Source organism: Mirounga angustirostris, unplaced genomic scaffold, assembly GCF_029215605.1.
Source record: "Mirounga angustirostris isolate CCGP_5_RB_7025 unplaced genomic scaffold, mMirAng1.0.hap1 SCAF_8, whole genome shotgun sequence".
Classification (NCBI taxonomy): domain Eukaryota; kingdom Metazoa; phylum Chordata; class Mammalia; order Carnivora; family Phocidae; genus Mirounga; species Mirounga angustirostris.
In genome coordinates this window covers 119,887,571-119,914,365 of record NW_026991716.1, presented here as the reverse complement: position 1 = coordinate 119,914,365, position 26,795 = coordinate 119,887,571, and the positions used below count along the sequence as shown (strand labels likewise).

General features: G+C 39.4%; 2 protein-coding genes across 2 annotated transcripts in view; both read right to left on the bottom strand.

Moving 5' to 3' along the window:
* Positions 1 to 12,020, bottom strand: part of ECT2L (epithelial cell transforming 2 like) — a 72,966-nt gene extending 60,946 nt beyond the window's left edge. The window contains exons 1-3 of the mRNA XM_045865626.3: positions 11,921 to 12,020; positions 2,900 to 3,026; positions 1,612 to 1,724 (exon numbers count right to left, since the gene is read on the bottom strand). Of these exons, the coding sequence (XP_045721582.1) occupies positions 1,612 to 1,724; positions 2,900 to 3,001 (215 nt within the window). The 5' untranslated portion in view covers positions 3,002 to 3,026; positions 11,921 to 12,020. The remainder of the gene's footprint in view (positions 1 to 1,611; positions 1,725 to 2,899; positions 3,027 to 11,920) is intronic.
* Positions 12,021 to 14,032: 2,012 nt separating this feature from the next.
* CCDC28A (coiled-coil domain containing 28A) lies at positions 14,033 to 26,240 on the bottom strand. The gene is made up of 6 exons (XM_045865625.3): positions 26,086 to 26,240; positions 23,941 to 24,140; positions 23,099 to 23,262; positions 20,239 to 20,393; positions 18,392 to 18,414; positions 14,033 to 14,600 (listed from the first exon to the last, which is right to left on the bottom strand). The coding sequence occupies exons 2-6, from the start codon at positions 24,096 to 24,098 to the stop codon at positions 14,546 to 14,548; spliced, it is 555 nt and encodes a 184-aa protein (XP_045721581.1). The 5' UTR covers positions 24,099 to 24,140; positions 26,086 to 26,240; the 3' UTR covers positions 14,033 to 14,545.
* Positions 26,241 to 26,795: the final 555 nt, after the last annotated feature.

Here is a 26,795-nt window from a genome sequence, read left to right as displayed (position 1 = left end):
AAGCAATTATGGATGTGGGTTTTGGTCTGTTATTTTATCTTGAAAACTGTAAAGTTGGAGTAAAAGGAAACCTAGCCAATGACTACTATAAAAAGTTCCCTTCCCTGATTTTTAAGCATTGACGAAAGAGCCTATTTTTCGGTGGCCTGTCTTTGCAGCCTCTTTCAACACAGCCAGGAAGGTGTGTCTCCCTCCAGTGACTTGGTGACTCCATCAGGGGCAGTCTTTTAACAACCCACCATGCACCCCCGGATGCAGGAGAAAGCAGACAAGGGAGAAGGTGAGCAAGCACGTAGGAGAGATGTAATGGCTGACTGAAAGAGACGGGCGAGAGGAAGTGTGAAAAAGAGTGGAAGGCAGGTATTGCCAACTAAAATAAGCCAATTTGGTTTTGCACAACTCCTGATACTTTCTGGAAGCTACCTAAGAACTTCAATGGTTAGCCTCTCCCAACAACCTCACTGCCAGGTTGCAGTGAAAACAACTAACCCCAAATGATGCCATACCTAGAGTTTCCCCAAACAAACCTAGCCAACAAGCCCCAACCACTTCATACAGTCTCCTCCGTGGGCTTGATGAAGTCCCAGCTCTCTGTCCTTTGGGCGAAAGGTTTACTCAATTGAGAAAGTATGGTGTTCCAGAAACAGGATTCTACTATTACCTTCCTTGAGAGCCTCAGGCTACCCCAAATCCCCAGACTGACAACACCATTTGCTTGGGGATAAAGCCTTACAAGCACCTGCTACAGGGCTGGCTGGATTCTTCAACCAGGTCCAGGCATGTTGGAGGGCTCTCTGGAACATTTTCCGTCCCACATCTGAATACCTTTAATTTCACCAAAGAGAGTGCATTTCTAACATTCATCTGACCCATGAACGAGTTACTGGCTGTTTTGATAATAACTAATGTCTGATATTTGCTATGCTCATTAGCAAAGTATCTTGTAATAACTGAGACGTTGTGACCTTTCCAACACAATGCTAGCTAACCACCCTTGGAGTATTAATTCATGATCAAAACACTAGCTGTTCTTGCATGCAATTTCAACTAACACTTTCAAATAGCACACCATTTCTGCTGGAGTATTTGAAAGCAAATGACAGACACTCTAGGAGGCCACGGTAAGAATAAGAACAGGACCCACTGGCAATCATGGCCACCGTCAAACAAGTCTTGTGCATATTCCTAATGTTGCAACCATGGTCATTCCTTGGGTACTTTTCAGATCCATCCATTCGTGTAACAATTATTTATGGACTGCCTATGCGCCAGATAGCTACTTGAAATATATTGTCCATCTGTCTGATGGTTCTGAGGAGAATCCAATATACTAAGGGAATGTTAAAAATTCACTGGCTGAAGCTTCTGAGGTTTGCAAAAACCAAACATCCCACTATGGTAGGAAGGTGTTAAAGCCCCCAAGGTTCTGTTTCATCCTCAAGGAGGAAGCAGCACTAGAAGATTCTGTTTATAAACCTTAAAATACCAATTGTTTTATTTGTTCCTCTTGGGGGGGGGGGGGGAAGAAACCCTAGAATGTTATATAAACATTTTACTATATTTTATTTCCTTTAAGAACCAATGATAATTGCATCCTTAGGCTACATTTACCTTAACTGTGATTTGGTGCATCGTAAAAAAATCGTGAATAAGAATTCTTGACGTTGCTTGCTTGTCCAGAGGTCAAACCAATGACTTATAAGAGCAACTCTTTCCTGAAAGAGCTGTAAAGGGGAGAAAATATCATTTTCCTGTAGAGTTCAGTCTATTCTTAGTTGCTAACCAATCCTTCAGCAATCTCGCAACCTCACAGCTAATATTTGCACAGCACGTTACAGTTCACAAAGCACTTTTCACTACGTAGTAGGGGTCTCTTCCCTCAGCTTAAGCTGCTTTTATCTGGGGATAGAGACAAGCCCAGGCTTGTTGGGTGGGCTGGTGGGAAAGGCTGGCCAGGGGATATGATTACAGTGGGGCCTTAGGAGGGCCCCTTTGGAAAACAAAGAGGTAATGAATCCTGGCTCTTGTTTCTACTTAAACGAATGTGGCCTGGGGAAACAGATTCCAAACATTTCATCTTGAAAACACATACAGGCTACACTTGAATTGTGAAAACAGGACCATTTGAAGTAGGTATGATTTTACTAACCCATGGTCCTACATCTTCATAGTTCCCACCAAAACCAAAGTCAATAAATATTGCTAAGTAGCCATTGTTAGACATGTCTCTAAGGAATAGATACACCAAGGACCAGGGTCCCCCCAAACCTGGGTTTCAGTCCAGCTTTGCTCAGATGACATATACAAACCCACTGTCTTTCTTACTAGGTCAGGCTTGGGCCCTAGCCCGGCTAGTCTCCTTCCCTTGGGAACAGGCCTGAACCACGCAAGCGCTGTGGGCCTTCTCCATTAAGGGCTGGCAGAGCTGCCTAAGCTTAAGCCATTCAGTGACTACTTACTGACTACATTTCAAAAGAGTGGGCATCCCCAGGCCATCAAACTGAACTGTTGGCATGGGAAGGAAGAGAGAATTAAAGAAATATGCAGAGAATTAATCACACATTAATACTCTCCACACCAAGCACCACCAAAAGCACCTCCCCTTGTCTCCTCCCCCAGCATACTCTGTATTCTGGAGGTTTCTATTTTGTCCCTGGAGGTACAGAGGAAAAGGGAGGCAGACCTTGAGTCTCCCCATAAAGTAGGAGTTGGAGACTGGGGTGAGAAGAGACTGTTTGGGGGGCAGACAAATGCTGGTTTATTTTTGTTTGAAGTGACTCCAAAACTAAATTCTTTAGAGGTTTCGTTGTTGTGTTATATGGCAACATGAGACCCAATATATCACAGTAAAATTGACCTTACAAATTAAACTTGTTTTGTTCTAGAGCATGTAATTTACCTGTCTATTTAATGATTTGTTGCTGAAAGGTGTCCAGGCACTGAATCTTGTGTGGAAGCACTCCATTTCCAAGGTTTTTCTAGAAGAATCCCCAGCTGACATCTCAGCAAATTATTTTCTTCCAGCCCTAAGAAATATAGGTTCATTTCAATAGATGCTTAATGAAGATCACCTAGAAATATCCAGTATATTAATGTTGTCCTTATAGGAATTATATAATTGCAGCCATTCATTTACATCTCTATATTTATAGAGATAAAATTACAGCAAATCATATATATACATCTCCATGGAGGATAATCCATACAAATATGCACAGGGAGTTCATGAACTCCAAGTCATTGCAATTTACTCTGTCCTCATCTGTTGGCACCCAAATATGAATCTAAACCAGAGTTGTTTTTCACTTTGCTGGGAAAATGACTCAGAAATTGGAACGATTCTTTACCAGCCAGGAATACTGACTTTTTCTTCCCTGGAAAGCAATAATCTGAAGGGCTTAAAAAGGGCACTCCACCTGCCTATCTTTTTAGGACACAAAGAGGACATAGAGAACAAACCTAGGCTGATGTATTAGTCATCCATTGCTGTGTAACAAATGATCCCAAAATTTAATAGCACAAAACAAAAAAAAAAACCTTATTATCTCGGAGTTCCCGTGGGTCAGGAATCTATGCATAGCATAGTGGAGTACCTAATCAGTCCGCTAGGGCTGCCATAACTAAATATCACAAACTGAGTGCCTTGAACCACAAAAATTTATTTTCTCACAATTCTGGAAGCTAAAAGTCCAAGATCAAGGTGCTGTCAGGGCTGGGGTCTGGTGGGACCTCTCTGCCTGGCTTGTCCACAACCACCTTCTCTCTGTGTTCTTACAAGGCCTTTCTTCTGTGCACAAACCAGGTGGGATGGGTGGGGGGGTAGAGAGAGAGATCTTTCGTGTCTCTTCCTCTCCTTATAAAAATATCAGTCCTATTGGACTGAGGTCCCACCCTTATAACCTCACTTAACTTTCATTACCTCTTTATAGACTCTGTCTCCAAATATGGTTACATTGGAGGTTAGGGCTTCAACATGAAATTTGGGGGGGGGGGAACCCAATTAAGGCCATAACAGGTACTTCTGCTTCAGAGTTTCTCATAAGGCTGCAGTCAAGATGTTGGCTAGGACTCCAAGCTCATTTGAAGGATTTGAAGCTCTTTCATGTGGTTATTAGCAGGATTCAGTTGCTCATGGTTTTAACCAAAGGATGTTGATAAAGTGAAGATGTGTGACTTCTGGGCCTAAGCCTTAAGAAGATTTGCAGTTTGTCTTTTTGTAGTCTTAGGATGTAGCAGCCATGTAAATAAGCATGGGCTAGATTATAGCATAATGAGAGACCATATGGAGAAACAGAGGTTGAGCCAGCCCAAAGCTGTTTCAGCCAACCCAGTCAAAGCACCAGATGTGTGAATGACACCATCTTGAGTATTCTGTTCCAACTGAGCTCCCAAGTGACTACAACCATATGAATGACCCCAGACTATAACAGGCAGCAGAAAAAATGTCCAGGTGAGGCCAGAAAACCCAAAGAATCATGAAAGATAATGATTTCTGTTTCAAGCTACCTAGAATTTGTTATCCACAGACCGACAGAGCCATGTGCTGGTGAGCATCCAGAATAGTCACATACAGCTGGTGAATATGCAAATTGGTGTAAGTACTTTGAAAAATGGTTTGGCATTATTTGCTAAAGTTGAACATGTGCATACAATTGATTCAACAGAAAAACATGAACATGTGGACGAAATATATCCACAAGCACATTCACAGTTACATTGGATAGCTCTAAACTGGAAACAGTGCAATCATTCACCAGCAGCCGAATGGATAAATATATTGTCATATATCCATGTGCTAGAATGCTGGATATCAATGAACAATCTGCCACTACACACAACAATATGTGTGAATCACACACATAAGACATTAAACAAAGAAGCTGGAAATAATGGACTACATTTTATATGGTTTAATTTACACAAAGTCCTACATGACAGCGTTAGAAGTCAAGATAGTGTTACCCTTGGGGAGGAAAGAGAGGGTATGACTGGGAGGGACATGAGACGTGACTCTGGGATACAGGTCCTGATCTAGCAGTAGGAACCCAGAAGAGTTCACTTTACGATTCATTGAATTCTACACTTATGATTTGCATATTTTTCTACATCTTCTATTTTGATCAAGAAGCTTTAAAAAAGGATATCATTTATTGGGGCACCTGGGTAGCTCAATCAATTGAGCATCCAACTCTTGATTTTGGCTCAGGTCATGATCTCAGTGTTGTGAGATTGAGCCCTGCCTTGGCTCTGTGCTGGGCATGGAGCTTGCTTAAGATTCTCTCTTTCTCTCTCTCTCTCTCTCTGCCCCTCCCCCCAAACTCGCTTTTGCTCTCTCTCTCAAAAGGAAAAAAGATATCACTTATAAAACACCAAACGCTATTAAGTATCTAGAAAAAAATAAAAGTACAAACTTTATGAGTAAAATTATAAAATTTGGGGGGCCTGGGTGGCTCAGCTGGCTAAGCACAACACTTGATTTCAGCTCAGCCAAATATATTAGTCATCTCAGGGTCGTGAGTTCAAGGACCAATCTCTACTAAAAAAAAAAAAAAGTTAAAATTATAAAATTTTCTTGAACATTTCTAAAGAACCTAAATAAATGGAGAGATATGTTTTATTCATGAATTAGAGAATTCAGAATGAAGAGATTAATTTCCTCAAACAGATCCACAAATTCAATGCAATTTCAATAAAAAAAAATCCTAAGAGATATTGTGGTACGTGTGTGTAACTTGAAAAACTGATTCTAAGATATTTATGGAAGTTTTAAAGGGCCAAAAATAGTCAGGTCAGTCTGGAAGAACCAGGGAGGGAGATGTGTTTCTAGATATAAAAACTCACTATAAAGCTGGAGCAACAACATGACGTGGCATTATTATGGAGACAAATATCTAATCCAGGGGAATGGAAGAAAGTCCAAAATAGACTCTTGTATACATGGGTACTTGTTGAGCATAAGTCAAAGAAGAGATGGATTTTTCCATTTATAGAAAACAGAGCATCTGTTTAAAAAAAGAAGAAATTGGACCTCTTTCCCACACTGTACACACACACATCAACTATCTGAAGGCTTTTTATGTATAAAATCAATTACACATGGTTTGTGAATCCCCAGAAGACAAAATTAACAACAATGTATGATGTCAGAGAGACAAGATTTTGGATCATCCTAAGTGGGAAAATAATCACTTCAGTGGCGTTAGCTATCTCAGGAGGCTATGTCCATTACCAGTGATATTAAAACACGAATTGGATGACCACTTGTCGGTGAAATTCTAGCTGGGATTCCAGCATCAGAAATGTCTCAGTTTCCAAGCAATCCTCTTTTGCTATAAATTCCAAGAAGAGAGAGAACAATGTGGCCCAGAGTAGCTGAAGAAATTTTATGGTGGAGCCAGAAGATTTTGAGAATAAGACAAACATTTGCAGGTCCTCTATTCTTACCACACTTGAGAGAGATGAAAGCGTGTTTTAAAAATGAATATGTTGGAAAGGCATGTACCAGATTAGGAACTATTTTATTTTATTTTATTTTTTTAAAAAGATTTTATTTATTTATTTGAGAGAGAATGAGAGAGAGAGCACATGAGAGGGGGGAGGGTCAGAGGGAGAAGCAGACCCCCCCGCCGAGCAGGGAGCCCGATGCGGGACTCGATCCCGCGACTCCAGGATCATGACCTGAGCCGAAGGCAGTCGCTTAACCAACTGAGCCACCCAGGCGCCCCTATTTTATTTTATTTTTAAGATTTTATTTATTTATTTTAGAGAGAGAGAGAGAGAGAGAGAGAGCGGGGGAGGGGCAGATGGAGAGGGAGAGAGAGAATCTCAAGCAGACTCTCCCTGAGGTGGGACCCTGACCCGGGGCTCGATCCCACAACCCTGAGATCATGAGCCGAAATCAAGAGTTGGATGCTTAACCAACTGAGGCACCCAGGCACCCCGGAATAATTTTGGAAATATTACAGAGAGTAGCATGACAACGCTGAATTTGGATCCCTGCTCTGGCTCTCCTTTCCCCCAAGTGAAGCTTTACAAATAATTTAGCCTCTGAGCCTCAGTTTCCTCATGTGTAAAGCAAAGCAATGAAATGCTGTGCCTTGGCAAACTACAGTATAATAATGTGTTGTTCAGATAAAAACCTCATGGCAATGTGGGAAATTAAATACCTCCTTCTGAATCAACATTAAATCAAAACAAATCCTTAGTTTCCTAAGATGCCCAGCTGTTGTTATGTGAAATCCCTCCAAGAGCCAACATAAGGAGTTTTGATTTAGCAAGTTCTTAAAAGTGTTATTATCCTCTGTGTTAAAGGATTACTGAGTTACATAATGAGCAGAACATTACAGAAAGAATAGTCACTGTCTCTGCTGGTGGGCTTAAATATCTGAATACAGTACATCATATATAGATAGAGATATAAATATAGAGATAGAGATACAAATACAGAGATAGATAGGGATATAAATTTCCACGAGATTATTTGCATTCTTCTAAGATGTCAATTTTGCTGATTAGTTATTCAACCCAGGGAGAAATGGCATGTTGGCAAGCACTACTTCTTTAAATTGAATGATTTTTTTTCATATTCCAGCATTTTATATTTCTCTAAATAGTAGCTCCATAAAATATTAATAGGCACTTCTCAGAAAAACAGGATCCATGGTTAAATATGCTTAGGAAATGATTGATTGAACAAAATTAAACAAGTTTCTTTTTTATAAGATGTTTTGGAAACCTTAATATGTTGATACTCATTGTGAATCTCTAAGAGGAGGAAATAATAAGCAGCATTCCGCTTGTTCATTCTTACAGGAGCCTATCATAATGTGTATTGGCTATGTGATATGGTTATCATGGTGGTTATCTAATGCTGTGTAACAAAGAGTCCCAAAACTTAGTGGCTTAAAATAACAAACATTTATTATTCCACAGTTTCTGTGTCAGGAGTCAAGGCATGGCTTGACTGGGTCCGTTGGCTCACAGTCTGACAACCAAGTTTCAGTTGGGGTTATGGTCATCCAAAAGTTGGACCGGGGAAGGATTCACTTCAAGACTCATGTAAGTGGTTGTTGGCAAGATTCAGTTCCAGACTACTGGAACAGGATCCCAGTTCCTTGCAGGCTGTTGGCTGGAGGATTCCCTCCCATGTGAGCTTCATAACTTATTAGCTTATAAAATGGCAGCTGGTTTCCACCCAGGTGAACAAGTGAAACGGCAAGACAGGGCAGGCAAGATGGAAGTTGGACTCTTTGTGTAACATAATCTCAGAAGCATTACACCATCACTTTTTGATTAGTCAGAACATAGGTCAGCACATGTGGCTGGCAGCCCATATTCAGCCTGCCAACCACTTTTGTAAATAATTGGAATACAGCTAATCACATTTATTTACATATTGTCTATGGTTACTTTTATACTGTAACAGGAAGAATTGAGTAATTAGGGAGAGACCATATAGCCCACAAAGCCAAAAATATTTACTACCTGACCCTTTACAGAAAAAGTTTGGCAACCCCTGCATTAGAAACAAGTCTAGCCCACACTCAAGGGGAGGGGATTCACAAGGGCATGGATATCAGGAAGCTGGAGTCATTGGGAGCCATTTTAGAACCTGCCTACCACATAATGCCTGCATTGATTTGGCACTTGGCAAGTATTTGTTGAATGAGTAGATGAGTAATTGTTCACACTCCCTAATTTTCCAAGTTCAAGGGCTGAAAAGCGAGTTACAAGCTAAGAAAAAGCCAGATTCCTTCACTGATTATTAGGATTTGACACCTTTGTCAAAACTGTGACTATCAACTTGTGTAGATCTTATTAGTAATTTCCATCATGATATTAAATGAGGTGGATGATAAAATAACCTTAGAACTGAATTAATACGTATATCTGACAGGTTATTCTTTCACAACATCAGCAAATCGGGGGAAAGGGAAGTATTTTAGGGTGCTCATTTGGGATGTGAATTCTGGGGCAAGAATACTTCTTGTGAACTATGTTTACAATATGGTGGTCCCCAATATCTTCTATTACCAAGAGCAATTCAAAACCTAAGTGTACAAAACCAAATTCTCATCCATTCTTCATCTTTTCCCTGTGCCCTTTCTCCAAGAGCCAAAATACTATACCATGAAGTTCTTCCTTGATCATTTAGGATTTCTCTTGTTCTTACACAAAGCAGCGAGTCACACCTAGAAAAGTAAAGGTCCAGCCGCTGCCTTGCTTATGGCCCAGGTGTCCACTGAATTGAGGCCCCAGTGTGGGTGACACCAACTAGATAGATACCTCTTTCTTTTCTTTTTTTTTTTATTTATTTGAGAGAGAGAATGAGATAGAGAGAGCATGAGAGTGGGGAGGGTCAGAGGGAGAAGCAGACTCCCTGCCGAGCAGGGAGCCCGATGCAGGACTCGATCCCGGGACTCCAGGATCATGACCTGAGCCGAAGGCAGTCGCTCAACCAGCTGAGCCACCCAGGCGCCCCAGATACCTCTTTCTTACATGACCCTGGAAAACAAGGGCTCTAAATGTTTCTGAAGTGTGTTCCAAGAAGGGAATGAAGTAGGAGACCCCAATCTGTGGTTCTTCTCATTTAGAACTAGATCTATTGCTAACAGAACTAGATCTAACATACATACTGTTACAAAATCAAAGTGGGGAGGGAGCCACGTAATAAATGCTGTACTTCTCTTAATTTGTGTTTGAGTGGTTACTCTGACCTGCACTGTGCTAGTAAATCACTTCCCCACACACTAGCTCCTTCACTCCTCACCTTCACCCTGGGAGTTAGATTACAGAGGAGAAAAGCAGGCTAAAGAAAATCATCTGAGGTCAGACAGGGAATAATTAGTTATCAAGTTTAAAAATTATACTGGATCCTCCCTAAAGAGTGAGTGTAACTTAAATTGGATGTATGACTGCTATGGGTTAATTTGGAAATACAATTTCTTTTGCATGGCTGACCACACAACTGGCTATTGAGGAAATCAGCAACTGACACTAGCTCTTCTTTGCTTAGCAAAAATAAAAAAGGGGGGGCGGTGGGCGAGGTGGGGAGGAGCCTATTGTGTGACAACCAAAACCAGTTTGAGGGTTGAGATGGCTGGGCAATTGCCAGTCCATAGAGAGAGCTAAATTGTCACTGGGTTAAAGCAGAATCCTACTGTCATTAACTGTTTCCTCAGGTGATTTCTTACACAGGTGGAGACACGTAAATTAGGCTAGTCCTGCTCCACGGTAGGAGACAAAACGACTTGAAGGGAAATTAGAAACAAAACATTGTTCCCTGCCACAGAGGTACCTACATTTGTGTTCTCTTATGATCCACACATGCAAGTTGTACCATGATTCATTTATTCTCTACAGTTTAATCCCTTAAGCATGTTCTATATTTTCAACATTTCAGAGGCTATGCAAAGTCAAACTTTTAAATTATGTACCTGACAATTACTTCCCTGAGAAACTTTTAGATTCTATGCACTGAAAAAAAATTCTATAGAAAGTCTTCCTCTTGCAGCATGAAGAAGGAATAAACTACTAGGAGTGAAGGAAGAAACCCCAGTTTAACCCCTTAAATATGCCTTTCAAGAGTTATCTGGGGGGTACCTGGGTGGGCTGGGACTAGCTTGGGTCTGCTTGAGATTCTCTCTTTTTCAAATAAATAAATCAGTAAAATCTTTATAAAATTATCTGGTTCTAAAGATTGCAAAAAAGAACCAGAGTATAAGAAAAATTTGTGTGATTAGTGAAAAACAAATAAAAGACTAGTTCCGATAAGTTAAATGTCTGTATTCAGGACCTGTAGAAACATGACTTATTTTAAACATGAACTGGCCTATAATTTTTTTTTAATGCACAAATAAGTAATGGATAGTGGAAGTGATGGCATGTTTTGGGGAAATCTGCACTATTGATAGTACAGGAGGTGTAAGAAATGCCATGGTGTGAGCCCAAACTGGACATGATCAAATGCTGGACTGGCTGACTGACAAGTAAAACTATAAAATTAGAGCTGCAACAAGAAGCAGCTATTTAAACTCGTTCAGGAAAAATAAACAGGGCTGTTCTAAAACTTTCAAGTCCCTAATCCCTACTTTCTCCTTCTGAAATAAGTTTTAGAGCATGAATTTTGAGGTTCCCCAGGTGCACAAATGCCAAGATGGGCCTGAAAACAGTGGCCTGGGTTGTGCTGAACTTTGATACAGATGATGTCAGGATATTCTGTTCTGATATTTATGGTAAGAATTATTAATAAGCGCAGCATGAGTTTTAAAAAGAAAGATATAGAAAAAAAGATGTCTTTAATTATTTGTTCTGTTCATCAAATCTTAGCATAGTAATAACTCCTAGAGCGACACAACCCTAACCAGGGCCCGTATTCACCGCAGGTCTGTAGTTCCCCTTCACGCCCCGCGCCCCCCCTCCCCGCCCCCCTCCCCCCTCCCCGCCCCCCGCCCCCCCTCCCCACTCCCCCCTCCCCCCTCCCCCCTCCCCACTCCCCACACCGCTGGGACTCCATGGTTGGAAAGAGGGTGAGAACTGGCAGAAAGAGGGAAGGAGCTGGTGTGAGCCAGTCTGGGGTCGAATGAAAATCCGTGTTTCCCAAAGTGCTCAATAACTTCATTTCTATCCCTAATGAATGCTCTGGAGGAGGTTCAGTTGCCTTGCCACCGCCCAACTCAAACCTGCGCAGACTGATTTTGTTTCTCCGCAGAGCCACTGCAGGCAGGGTTTTTTGGATAATTGTGGGGCTGCGGAGGTTCTCAAGGTCATGTGGCGTGGGGGCGGGGGGGGCGGAATGGCAGTGCCCGCCTCAGTGCGGCTCAGGGTCTTCCGGGCTTGCGTGGGGAAGCTAAGCCGGCCCGGGCGCTGCGTCCATGGGGTCCCAAGCAAAAGATGCGCGGCCCAGAAGCAAGGGCTTTACCTCCCGGAGGTGGCCGAGGGGCCGGGCCTGGAGCGGCTGCCTCCTCTTCGGACCGCCGAGTGAAATGCAGGGCTTTGAGCACGCGGCCGCAGCGGGGCGCGGTCTCCATGGGGACGGACAACAACCCCTCCCCCGCAGACCCGTGCATCAGCGCCGGCGGCGTCGGGACTGCGGGACCCGCGCGCGCCTCCCCCGCCTCCCCCGCCGCAGGGCCCAGCAGCCGGTCTCCCGCCAGGCTGGGGTCCCGGCTCCTTCGCCGTCCCCCAGGGAGCCTAGGGTGGGACCCCTGAGGGCTTCGAGCAGAGGGGCCGACGCCAGGCAGCGGGACCCCAGCCAAGAGGAGATGATGGGACACTGAAGCCAGCAATATTAAAGCCCTGTGATGGGAAAGGTGGGGTTTATCTTCAGCAAATCCTCGGACTATTTTGATACTTGTTAACAATTTTAGCGTTCTGCAGGAGGAACCAAAATCAAAGTAAACAAGTTTAAGGGATCTGGAAGTAACACAAAAAAAGGATAAATGGTTTGCTCTGGTAGTATTTTTCTTTTTAATCATCCGTCATTAAAATTTGTCTACAAGGAGTATACAACATCTACATAATAAATTTTATTCTAAAAGTTTTTTTTTTAAAGATTTTATTTATTTGAGAGAGAGAGAGAGAGTGCAGGAGCAGAGGGAGAGGGAGAAGCGGACTGCCCCCTGACCGACTGAGCCACCGAGGTGCCCCTCTTCTAAAAGTTTTATTTTAATTCAGGCACCTTTTTTTTTTTTCTGTTGCCTTTAATATGTTTAAGTTGTGTGAAAGGGTACAAATGAGATAAACTAAAGTTTTATTACCTGAGGCCCACATGGGGCCCCTTGACACAAAGGACAAATGAACCAAATGAATAAACAAGGTCAATCTGATGCTCTGTCACTAATCCACAGGAAACAGCTTTTGCTTTACTCTGTCTCAGGACCCATCCAAGAAAAACATGTCACATGGCAAAATTTCCTTTTGCTCTGTTGGGTTCTAGAATGCTGTTTCCCCACCCTGGAATCCCTGTCCTCTCAACCCAAGTGAAAAGTTTGGAAGGTTGTATTTAATGTTCTGCTAATTTTCTCATTTTTAAAAGGGGTATCAAAAAGACCCATTAGATAAGTTGGTCAAAATTCTTTGAACTCAGAATGCCAAAAATTACTAAAATCGAGATTTATATCTTTCAATGGGTTTCAGCCTCCCACCAAATTAGATGCTTGTTTCTCTATCCTGGAAACAAGGAAGAAGCATGGGCCTCTTCTAAAATGTGAAGGCAACTGAGGTATGATTGAATAAACAAAATGTGGCATATCCACACAATGGGGTATGATCTGGTCATGAAAATGAATGAAGTACTGAGCCATGCTACAACACGGATAAACCCTGAAACCTTGAAAATATTAAGTAAAAGAAGCCAATCATAAAAAATCATGTGTGATTCCATTTATACAAAATGTCCAGAATGGGCAAACCCATAGACAGCAAGTAGATTACTGGTTGCCAATGGCTGGGGGGTTTGAGAAATGCGGAGTGACTGCCAATGGGTTTCATTTTGGAAAGATGGAAGTGAGGAAAATGTTCTACAATTAGATTATGGTGACAGGTGCACAACTGTGAATCCAGTAAAAACCACTGAGCTGTACACTTTAAAAGGTGTATTTTATGGGGTATGAGTTAATTATTTCAAAAAAGCTGTGTAAAATGGGAAATTAAACTAATGTTTGCTGTACACTGTTGGTGTTAGCTGTTGTGATAAGCAACTTATACTTTTCTCCTTTCTCCTCATAATCACTACTACTACGAGCTGGTTATTAATTTCATTTTCTGGATGAAAAACAAAAGTTAAACCCAAAGAAGTAAATGTGCATGAATAGAAAGCTAAAGGGCAGGATGGGGATTCAAATCAAGGTCTGACTTTAAAGCCCATGCTCTTTTCATGACTGACACCAACACTGAAATGTGCACAAGGTGCAAAACCTGGAAGAAAATTACAGAACCCAAAATTTTATAAACACAGTGTACTTTTGAGGATTGAATTCTTGTATTCCCAGATTGAAGACTACAGGTTTCTTCAAAATAAAACAATAAAGACTAATTTAAAACAATCACTTTATTAAAAATAGCAAATTTCACAAATACTCATTTACCAGTTTGTTGGCACTGGCCACTGGAAAACACACCAGTGTGTGTACTGATTGTCTAACGTAAACTGAAGCGGGGCTGCCCCAAGAAGCCTGTGCATCATCAACTTATAATCAACATGGGAATAAGTTTGGTGAGCTCAGGAAGGATAAACCTTCAGCCCTATTAATAACATTTTGCTCAATGCATTTCAAGTATAACCCCTGTAAGGCAACAACAGAAAGCACAGCAGCACAACCTCTGCATCACATTTCCTGATTAAGCCTTCAACAAGGCCTAGGCTCCAGTTATGGCAAATAACAGCAAGGCAAATTCACTAAAAGCAGGAGTGAAATCAGTCATTGCACTGGCACTTTAATTACGTCATTCCTTATTGTGGAAGATGATTCTGCTATTGGATTCAGCTGGAAAAGTAAAGAATGCTGCTCATCTTCAAGCCATGAGAAAGCGACCACATGTCATTTTAGCTGGTAGAAGTATTTGGAACATCTTGGGCATCTGCCAAATGTAGTTTTTGTCTGAGTTCATCAGTTAAGAAGATTTTCATTCTGTAATGAGTACTTCTTTTAAATCATGGGAAATTACACTCAGGAGGAGCTGAGAGAGAGAGGTATTAAAATAAAGGAAATATGTTTAAAGGGAAAGTGCCTATGTCGCTGAGAAACCTGGATGTGATAAGACAATTTTTAAATATCGTGAAGCAATTATATTATATCCAGAATTTGAAGACTTAAAAACAGTCACTAAATCAAGATTATGTTTCAGGTTCTAATACAGCACAGAATTATTTTAATGTGGCAAGAATGATTTTCATGGTAAGGAACTGGTGAGAGGCAAATATGAAAACTTACCAGATTAAAAAACAATCATTTGAGAGGACACCACTTTATCATCCTTGGGAAAACAATTTCTTTGTAAAAGTCAAAAACAGAATCATCATAGGTCTAAAACTTTTCCTATAATCCTCTGAATTATTTTTTTAAACAAGATTTTATTCATTTATTTGTCAGAGAGAGAGTGAGCAAAAGCAGGGGGAGTGGCAGGTAGAGGGAGAAGCAGGCTCCCCACTGAGTAAGGAGCCTGATGTGGGACTCGACCCCAGGACCCCAGGATCATGACCTGAACCAAAGGCAGATGCTCAACCGACTGAGCCACCCAGGAGTCCCCCTCTAAATGATTCTTTAAGAAGATTGGAAACAGGTTGGAATTCCTGTTTAAGTTGTGTGAAAGGGTACAAATGAGATAAAGTTTTATTACCTGAGGCCCACATGGGGCCCCTTGACACAAAGGACAAATGAACCAAATGAATAAACATGGTAAATCTTATTGGTCAATAAGGTCAATATTATTCCCTTTCCTTATCATCATTGCCTTTCATTTTCCTTTTTCATCTCTCTGTATGATCCACCTGCTATCCATTTTTTCAAGACCCAATTCAAACAATGCTATGGATACACTGAGAACAACTAAATGCTAGCAATACACATACAGCAGAGGTTGCTAAATTATACAGACATGAGTATTGCCATCAAAGACATTGTCCAGTTGGAAGGCTGAGATTTAACGTATACAAAAATCAACAGATAATGAAGTAGAATGCTAGCTCAAGGTACAAATAAAATGCTTTATGGAAGTGGTCAGCTTTGGTGTTATTTGATAAGGGAAAGGGGGAGACCAGAGCAACTCTAGGTAGGAAGTACAACCTGAACAAAGGCATTAAGATGAGCATGAACATGATGTGTTCTTAGATATCCAGAGAACCAGCCTAGTGGTAATGAAAAATAATGTAAAATACAAGAGGATATGTAGGTTGAGATCATACTACTGAGAGCCTTTAGAAAGTCTGAAATGGGGGTGCCTGGGTGGCTCAGTTGTTAAGCGTCTGCCTTCGGCTCAGGTCATGATCCCAGGGTCCTGGGATCGAGCCCTGCATCGGGCTCCCTGCTCAGCAGCGGGGAGCTTGCTTCTCCCTTTCCTACTCCCCCTGCTTGTGTTCCTTCTCTCGCTGTGTCTCTGTCAAATAAATAAATAAAATGTTTAAAAAAAAAAGAAAGTCTGACATGGTGAAAAACTTGGTCTGAAATAGGAATGGCAAGATGAGAGTGATATTTTTAGGAAGAATAATTTAGTGGTATTGTCTAAAGTCTACAGCAGCACTGTCCAAAAGAAATTTAATGCACATCACAGATACAATTTTTAAAATATATTTAATTTACACTAATATATCAGAAAACTATCATTTCAGCATATAATCATTATAAAAATATTGAGATATTTTACATTCTTTTTTCCATATTAAATCTTTGAGGTCAGGTATACAAATTATAGTTCTAGCACATTCCAGCCCATATTAGCTGCATTTCACGTGCTCAGGAGCCACATGGCTCGTGGCTGCCATATTAGTGCAGCTCTGGAGCTGGAACAGAAGAAATTTGAAAGGTTATGGGATAAAGTTATGAGGGTAAGGAATGAAGGAAGGATAAAAGACCGAGCTGATGGTGCCTGACAACTAACTGTGATTAAGAAGTGGCAAATAATTTCCTGCCCACGTCCAGGCTCAATGGCAGATAGTGCCATGACTGAGTAGCAATGTCTGCCATAGTCACAGAAGGAATTTAAATAATCTTGGAGACTGAAATAACAGAGGCAACTGATGACAGAGAGGGAAGGTAGGAGGGAAATTCTGAATAGAGAGAGAACAGTTATTACAAATGAGGAAACTAGAGTTGCCAAACTTTGCTCAAGGTTACACACATGCTTACCAAGATTTGAAACCAAGCAATTCAAAGCCCATGCTCTTGTATTCTATCATGTAATCTTGTTCAACCGTGGTGATTGAATCAGGCAAAGTGGTAAATCAACCTAAATGTTTAACAAAAACTCAGAGGATAGGAGATACTGATGTGTCATACACATAGAAAGAATATAAAGCATAGAATACAAAGCTCAGAATGGATATAAGGAAAAGAAAAAAGAACTAGGAACTAATACTAAGAGAAGCCTCGTAATTAACTCATATCTAATCCTCAAATTTAAGTCCTTCTTGGCAATGATATTTTACGTTAATGTCTCTCACAGTTTATGTCGCTTCTCAAAACTTTATTTTCTTCATCTGTAAAATGATAAGTATAATACCACCTACTTACAAGAGTAGGACCAAAGAAGAAAATGCATGTAAAGCCCTTCATAAAATACTTGGCAAGTAGTAAGGACTCAAATAAGATTAATGATTGTTATTACTAGATTTGTATATACCTCTCTATTTCTTCATTGTTGCTACTGCATAATTTAGCAATTAATAACAGTATATGTTATTAACAATAATAGCAATTTATATATATATATTCTACAGTTTGGAAAATTTCATATACACTTCATTACATGTAGCAATTACCCCATATTACAGAGGACACTCTGAGATACTAAACAATTTACCCAAAGTTAATTATCAAAACCAAATTTCAAAAATCAAATCTCTTGACTCTACAACCAGTATCTTTTTAAGTATCTCATTATTTAGTCCAAAGGGACTAAACTCTCAAATTATTTTATAGGCAGGATCATTTCTTATTGTTCTTATAATCTCACACTGTACCTAGGACTATGTGCAAAAATACATTTTGAAAAGTTCCTGAAATAATTGCTCCAAACTGAAATGTCAAAGCCTGAATATTTTACATGTGCCTTGGTGATTTCCTTTAAGCTAATCCTATAATACACTTTATATGCATCTAAAGTGTTCTATGTAATGATAGTAAATTTTTTTTTTAATGATTTTATTTATTTGACAGAGAGAGACACAGCGAGAGAGGGAACACAAGCAGGGGGAGTGGGAGAGGGAGAAGCAGGTTTCCCGCAGAGCAGGGAGCCCAATGCGGGGCTTGATCCCAGGACCCTGGGATCATGACCTGAGCCGAAGGCAGATGCTTAGTCACTGACCCACCCAGGTGCCCCTGTAATGACAGTAAATTAAGTATGGCATTTTATGTCTGCATATCCAACTGCTATTTAACTTAAGAATCCAAGGTTCAAAATAATTTCTATGGCAATAGCCTAATCCTCAATTCTCCTGATTAATTTTTTTTAAATTTGTTTTTAAAAATCCAAAAACAATACAAAGCAAAGCAGAACAAACCAGAAACACAAAATGGCAGCATACAAAAACAACTAAAAGTTCCATTTGGAAACCAAAGGGGAAGAGAAATGGCCCCAGTAAATAACAGTAGGTGCCTTTGTTTACTTGATTGAGCTATTCACCAGAAGTTACAACTTGTAAACTTTTCACTGTTGATATTAGGCAAAAGGATACATGGAAGAATTCAGTTCTTCTAACTGTAACACAAAGAAACAAATTTAATTTTAATTTTTATAAGAAAAATATCTTAAGTAGATGACTGTTTACACATTTTAAAATAACCTATTTTTCATGTAAGCTTTCTTTAAATGAAAAAATAAAATATTGAAAAAACTTTCCAAAAATTTCCAGGCTGGGAAATTCACTTATACAAAATAATTATAAAGTACCTTTAGCATTTATTAAACACAAATATGAGAAGAGACTGAAACCAGATAATAAAAACCGGAGTTTTATAAGGATTCTTAAAACCATGAATAATTGTAATCATCTTTATTAATAGTTTAAAAAAAGTTGCCATTTTAATGATTAAAATCTTTAAAACCTTTGTTTTAAAGATTTCACATTTCATTCAGTTTTCAGGATGAGGCAGAAATAATCACACCTATTTTACAGAGGAAAAAATCAAAGTTACAGAAATATTAACTAAATTTACAAAGTTATACAGATATAACCAGAATGCAAACCCCAGACTAAACAAAGGCTTTCTGGTTTCAAATTCAGTGTTCTCACCATACCACAGTCATTTTCCTAAATGTACTGCAAAACAAACTTGCATTTATTTATTAAGAGGGACTAGTAAAAGGAAATACTGGTAAGACTGAACACAGTAGATGTGAAATAAAATACACAGGCTTGAAACTTTAAAAGTATGGGCATATCATTTCCCACACATTTACTTATTCAAAGGATAAAGAGAAGCAACAGAAATGAAACCTTTTTGTCATTAGTGAATATGGAAACTATGCTGAAACTAAAGTATCAATTTTTCTTCATGTTTAAAGAGATAAATTTCATTAACACCTTTCAGTTTAAGAATCAGACGTAGTGTTATAGATGGGATTATGTCCTCCCAAAACTCATACATTTTAGTCCTAATCCTCCATACCTCAGAATGTGAGTGTATTTGGAGACAGGATCTTACAAAGATGCAGTAAGTTAAAATGAGGTCATTAGGGTGGGCCCTAATCCTGTATGATTGCTATCTTTACAAGAAGAGGAAATTTGGACATGGGCACCCACTTATAAAAGGTGAATACCATGTAAAGATGAAGATGGCCATCTACAAGCCTAGGAGAGAGGCCTCAGAAGAGACCAACCCTGATGACATCTTTTATCTCCATCTTTGGGCCTCCAGAACTGTGAATAAACTTCAGGTGTAGCCAGTCTACAGCACGTTGTCATGGCAGCTTTAGCGAGCTAACACACATAGCAATGTACTAAATTACCTTAAACACCAAATACAGTTCTGTATTTAGAAATAAGTAACCACCTGAGTGAATAACACAAAATGTATTAATCATGTCATGATCTTCTATGTATTAAGATCTTATCATATATGTACAGAAGTGAATCTTTCACTTTTAGATTTGCCAGCATTCTCAGAATATATGCTCAGACGTAAATATGGCAATTTCTTTGAAATACATTTCTTTTAAAAAAAATAGTAGAATACAACATGTGTGAAACTTGAAAATACTACACTAAGTGAAAGAACCCAGTCATAAGAAGCCACATATTGTGTGATTCTCTTTATATGAAATATCCAGAATAGGCAAATCCATACAGTTAGAGAGTAGATTAGTGGCTGCTAAGGGATGAAGAGAAGGGAGAATTGAGAGGTAAAGGGTTTCTTTTGTGGGTGATGAACATGTTCTGGAATTAGACAGTGGTGATATCTGCAAAATACTGTGAATGTACCAAAAACCACTAAACGGTATACTTTAAAATGATTAAAACGATGAACTTTATTTCAATAAAAAATTTTTATGAAAGGAATAAAGAAAAAGAATTACACTCACGTCAGACAGAAGCCTGTCCAGATTGGAGTCACTGGCTGTTTTTCTCTTATCCTCAGGAAGTTCCTCTAACTCTCCATAGAGCTCCAAATTCAAGCGAGCTAATTTCTCCTGCATTCCCCGAACATGTTCCATCTGTTCAATGGAACATTCATTTCCTGAGGGAACATCCCAGAACGTTAATAAAGATTAGGACAGTTCAAACTAACTGCCTTGAGGAAAAACTTTTAAATTCAAGGTGTTCACAAGAAATTAGCTTTCTTTCTGTTGTAAATTGCACTGTTAATGACTGAATATTTTCTGTGTATAATCACAAATCAAATCCTGTTTTCACAGGAAAACAATGATAATCTAAGAAATGACTGTGGGCACTAAGAAAATCAGATAGGAAAGATTTTCTGTAAAAAACAAAATCAACGGGGCACCTGGCTGGCTCAGTCAGTGCAGCCTGCGACTCTTGGTCTCAGGGTTACGAGTACAAACCCCATGGTGGGGGTGGACATTGCTTGAAAGTAAAATCTTTTAAAAATTAAAAACAAAACAAAACCCCCAAAACCAAAAATCATCCCTTAGGAAAAGAAAATTCTTTTTTTTCAATAGTAGTATCATTTCTAGAAGCAACAGCATCATCTAATCATGTTCAATTTGACAAATGCCATTTGAACTGAGTGACCTAACATTTTATAATAAGTGAACTTGAGAGTCTTGTAAGAACGTCAACCATGAATCATTTTTGCCACCAATTATATATGCCTCCTTTAAGAAATATAAATGAAAATATTTATGAAGAATGTTATGATGCATGAGAAACATTGTAATATTTTCAATTGTATACTCATTAGTGCAAGACAGCTTAATTGCTAAAGGACAGATCTTACATTATTTATTGACCAGAGTTCTCTGAGGTGGCATTATCTGCTCAGGGCAGCTAATATATACACAGTACATGATAAATTACATATTTTCATACAGTTAAGTATAGCCTCTACAACCTCTTTTTTTTTTTTTAAGATTTATTTTTTTAAGTAATTTCTATACCCAACGTGGAGCTTGAACCCACAACCCTGAGATCGAGAGCCACATGCTCCACTGACTGAGCCAGCCAGGTGCCCCTTGTCTCTACAACCTCCTGATACTAAAATATTTTTCTAAAAAACCTTGGTTTTCTCAAAGGTATACTACAGCTCAGCTAAAGTTGAAGTATCTTGACTCAATTAGAATTTATGTAAATTACACTATAATTTCCTCCAGCTAGCTCTGTATCTTCATAAATCGACAATATTAAATTATGTTGACTACTGATAATTTTGAAGCTAGTTACAGCTTTTTAAAAGTCATCCTTTCCTCACAGAAAATATCTCGTATTTCCTTTGTTTTTCAACAATTAGTAGTGATCTGGAAGGTCAAGTGGAAGAAATACCCCAAGAGAGGGGTGTGTGTATGTGTGTGTGTGTGTACATATGTATATACTGGCAGAAATATAAATGTATCAATACACAACATATATAGATAGAGAAAAGGGGGGGGACAATACAGAGTAAAAATATAAAGAAGCAGAAATCATAAGGGATCCAGGTGATCTAACATGAGAACAACAGAAGCTCCAAAAGGATAAAAAGGAACAGATGGAGGAGAAATCAATTAACAATAGAAAAAAATGTTCCTTCAGATGAAAATGAGTCGGTAGATATGAAGGACTCACTGATTCCCAGGCAGGATTAATGAGAAGAGTTAAAGAACAAAACTTTCAAACATGGACCCTTCTAGTTTCATCAGCAATTTATGAAAGAACTCTTCTCTGAATTCCACCAGTAATAGGTATTACCAGTCTTTTAATTTTGCCAGTCTGTTCGTATGAGGTGATATTTGTTTTATTACTATTGCATGTGTGTTTGTTAAGCAAGTGAATTGCACTTTTCAGGACCTTTACCCAGTTTTATATGTGGTTATTTACCCTTGTGCTGGTGGTAGTGACTTCAAAAAACCAGCATCTATGTTGATGACATTTATGCATATGTGTGAGATTCTGTATGTATGCATTCGATAATTTTCAAATTGCTTTATAAAAAATACAGGACAATTTTATCAGATAAGACTTATAAAGTAAGTTGCAAGCTGAATACAAAAACTCTGACTATATACTTTGTGAACTCATATCCAAAAATATCTACTTGTTTTAATGGAACAATCAGTTAACTGTTCTCTATCTTCATGGAAGAACAGGAAAATTGGATTCTTTTAAATTCAAAAGTGAGGAATGGTGGGCAAGAATTAAGTTTAGGCTTAAAAGTGTAAAGAAAAATGATCTTGAGACTTTCCCAAACTAAAACATTAAGTCTAAAATATTTAACTGATGAAGAATATTCCTTTTATTTGTTACTTTCAGGAGAGTTATTCCGTAATAGTAATCCTACTTTAACATTTCAACCAACCTTCCCATCTTAAAAAAACTTTTTCCTGGAGCCTGAGTGGCTCAGTTGGTTAAACGTCTGACTCTTGATTTTGGTTCAGGTCCTTGGGGTTGTGAGATCGAGCCCTGAGTGGGACTCCATGCTGGGCATGGAGCCTGCTTAAGATTCTCTCTCTCCCTCTCCCTCTGCCCTTCCCAACTCTCTCTCAAAAATAAATAAATAAATAAATAAATAAATAAATAAATAAATAACCCTTTTTCCTGAAATTTTAGAAAACAAATTATAATCCATGACAAATGAAATCTAGGATGATTGCATTTTATGCCTCTGGACTCTTTTTTTTTTTTTAATAAAAGAAAATGATACTTTTAAAATGAATGGCAAAACAAATTCAGAAAACAGGATGCAAACATCTTGAAGAGAAAAACAAAGGGGAAATATCTATGGCTTGCCGAACGCTTGAAGTTTTCCAGAGTGGAAATCATTCAAAAGGCTGAGAAGCCCTCTCTCCATCTCCTGAACGTCTGAGACATCGGTGAGAAAAGAGTGCTGAATGGGAGCTGGCTGTGCACCTTTTCCTTCTCCACCCTGAGGTCTGGTCTTTTCTTTCATCACTCTGCAAAGACAATGCAATAAAAACATTAATTGCATACGATTATCTTTTAAAAAGAGAGAATTATACATATATATTATATATTATCTTGCTTTCCAAATATCTAATACTACAGAATACTCACATACATGCAGCAGTATTATATATCACATTTAAATTTGTTGCTCCTGTTTCCTTTAGAGCCTCAAGACAAATGATGTTCACCAAATATTAATAACGTGTAGTTCTAGGTGGTAGAATTTTAGTGTTTTAAATTTCTTCTTTGAACTTTTCCTGTGTTTGAATTTTTACAATAAATACAAATCATTTCTATGACAACAATGAAGCCACCCTTTTTTAAAAAGTAAAATTACCAAAGCACTCTCAGCTTAGTTAAAAAAAAAAACAACAAACCTGTATATTTTGTTCCCTTTTCCGGCTAATGCATCAACTGTGTCCATAAGTTTTCTCATTCTATTTTAGTAGGAGACAAAGTAAGGGCCTTCAAACCAATCATTCATTCTGCATGTTCTAATCCCTACACACTGTTACCTTCATAACGTTTTTTCTAAATTACATATAATATGTGCCTCAACTGTTTTAAAAGTTAAGCCAAGAGAAAAAAAGTGTTAAAGAATTACTGGATTTAGTATTTACTTTGATAGCATGTTGCTGTGATAATATGAAAGAAAAAAAATTTACCTTTTTAACTTTGGTCGCTGTGAAGTTGACTGTGATGCAGGATTTGAAAACCCTGTGCTTTTACTAACTGGAATGGAATTTTTTTTGGCATTAACAACCTGAGTAGAGTGGGCACTGAAAGACTTAGGACTCCTCCTCTTCACTTTCCGCTCCTCCATTGTTCTAAGTTCCTTATTGCACCAAGGCCAGCTTCTTATGACCTAAGGAAATACAGCAAAATTATACATACATGCTAGAATATACAAAAATGAAAGGGGCTTAAAGACCCATTTCATAGGCTGATAGCAATATATCAAGAATTTATTCACTCATCCCACAAATATTGACTCTATTCCACCTGCCAGGTACTATTCTGGATATTGGGAAGAAGGTAGTGAACATGACAAAGTTCCTGTCCTCAAAAAGCCTACATTATAGAAGGGGAACAATACATAAAAAATGAACAAAATAGCCATGTGATATTCTCAGTCTGACTCAAGCTCTAGGTGGTCTTTAGATCTCCCTGCTTAAATTTATTCTTAGAAGAACCAACCAGATTCAAACAGATGTATAACTGAAAGGGGTATCTGCATTTTAACTAATAACTAGAAACCTTATTTCAACCACCAAGCAGAAACTCAGTCTCTGCCTAAGGATAAAACTGATCCTAGTTCCTTGATCAACTTAAGTTCCATAAAATTAAATTTGTTTCATGATTATTTTGAGTATACTTTCTCTACCTATTTCCAAGGATACATGAAACTGTATTATATATGTTTAGGTTTGCTAGTATCAAAAAAGTTACACTATGAAGTTCCAGCTGGCCCTTCCATAGAGAACACAAGTCCAATATTCCCCCCTTACTTCATGTATTAATCAGCTCTATTTTCCTAACAGCCATCTATCAAAAAATACCCTTCTACATTTTCTTTTTACTTCTGCATACTATTAAATTCTTTTTTTTTTTAAAGATTTTATTTATTTATTTGAGAGAGAGAATGAGAGAGAGCACATGAGAAGGGGGAGGGTCAGAGGGAGAAGCAGACCCCCTGCTGAGCAGGGAGCCCGACGCAGGACTCCATCCCGGGACTCCAGGATCATGACCTGAGCCGAAGGCAGTCGCGTAACCAACTGAGCCACCCAGGTGCCCCATGCATACTATTAAATTCTTAATTATATTGTTTCCCGTGTCATGAGATGAGAAATTTACATGGCTATTTACCTCATCAGACTGTAAAGTGCCTTAGCAGTATTAGCCCTTTCTGTGTACACTGTGTTGAATCTAACCATGCTATGACCATTCCCAAAGATTCGAATCCACTGATTACACTCCTAACATAATTGAGAATTTTAATGAAAACAGATTTTTTGCCCTTGTCTAAACTTGGTGCCACTAGCACTGGAATTTAAACCATTTCAGCTCGGTTGGCTCAGGCTGACTCTAGACAATCACAACTGGAACTATGATACTTCCAGAGAAGAAAAGGTTTTAAAGGAAAAGCTCTAATGACCAGTCTTTAATCCTAGATACAAAATATAAATTCATTCAAATCCTGGCTAACAATTTTTCCTTTAGTAATAGAACAGACATTTTGGCGTTGTTTCAGCATGCAACACAAATTAAATGGAATTTTAATAAGCAACTGAATAGAGACAATGGGATATCAGTTCTCCAAAGAGGTAAGGATCTGTATAAACTGGTGTTACACATAAACACATTAACCTTCGAATTTAAGGATGCTAATGCACATTTGGTGATATAAGAACAAGAAAAAAAAAACCCTAGGAAGTAAAGTAATGCAAATAAACCAATAGTGGCTTAAACTATGATGTACTGAAGGGCCAGGGCCTGAAATTTATCCGTTTTTGGAAGGCAAATCTCTGCCACAAGAGAACCGAAATCTTTCCTGTACACCACGTAGCAAGGAAGCTTTTAAAGAAGGCCTTCGCAGACTGCTCATAGTTACTCACACACTGGTTTTGATTGCCAGGAACCCACAGCTTCCAAACAGGACCACTAGGAGTCCCTCTTGACTTCACCTCATTCCCTTTCCCCAATCAGCCGACACGGTGACCCTTCAGCTCTCCGAATTGAAGTGGCCAGAGTGGGTGGTGGAAGGGGCCTAACAGGGACACTGCGGGAGCGCTTTTCCTTCCACTTCCTACCTGGGGAAGGAGAGGATCGGGGTCCTCTTCCTCAACCTGCAAAGACCCCGGAGGCTCCGAAGCCACCGGCGCAGCTGCAGCCGCCGACAATACTGCTGCAACTTAAGCCGGGATCACATCCCGGACCCAGCTCCTCCACGGCAACTTTTGTTTACGGAAGTGATGTAAGGAGGCGGAGCCTCAGTGCCCCTGGCGGGAGCCTCGCCTCTTCCTGCCCCACCAGTGCGGCTCCCGTCTCCGCCCTTGGTACCTCATTGCTTCCACTCTCCTGCCCTCAACTGTACTTTAGGCGGACGTGGAAAGGGAGACTCATAGTTGGGCTTTTATTTTGGGTTCTGTGGCCCAGACGCACAGAGGGCTAAGGGACGGCGGTAGAGGCAGGAACGGGAAACTCAGTGCCCTTTCCGGAAGCTGCCCCGCCCCCTCGGTGAGTGTCAGTTCCCACGCACTACAATTCCCAGCATGCTATTCGAGCAAGCCCGGAGGCGGAACCGGAGTGTCGCCATAGCAACTGAATCAACTACCTCCCCGGGACGTCTCAAGGTAAACCAACTTTAGCTTGGAAGGCAGCGTGAAAAACCGTGATTCTGTCTAGGGACCCGGGCCAAGCCCCTAAATGAGATTTTATTACTATTAAAAGCTACTCTGTTCAGGCTCTAGACATACTACACTCACTACAGTGTACGAGGTAGGTGTTAATATTCCCCGTT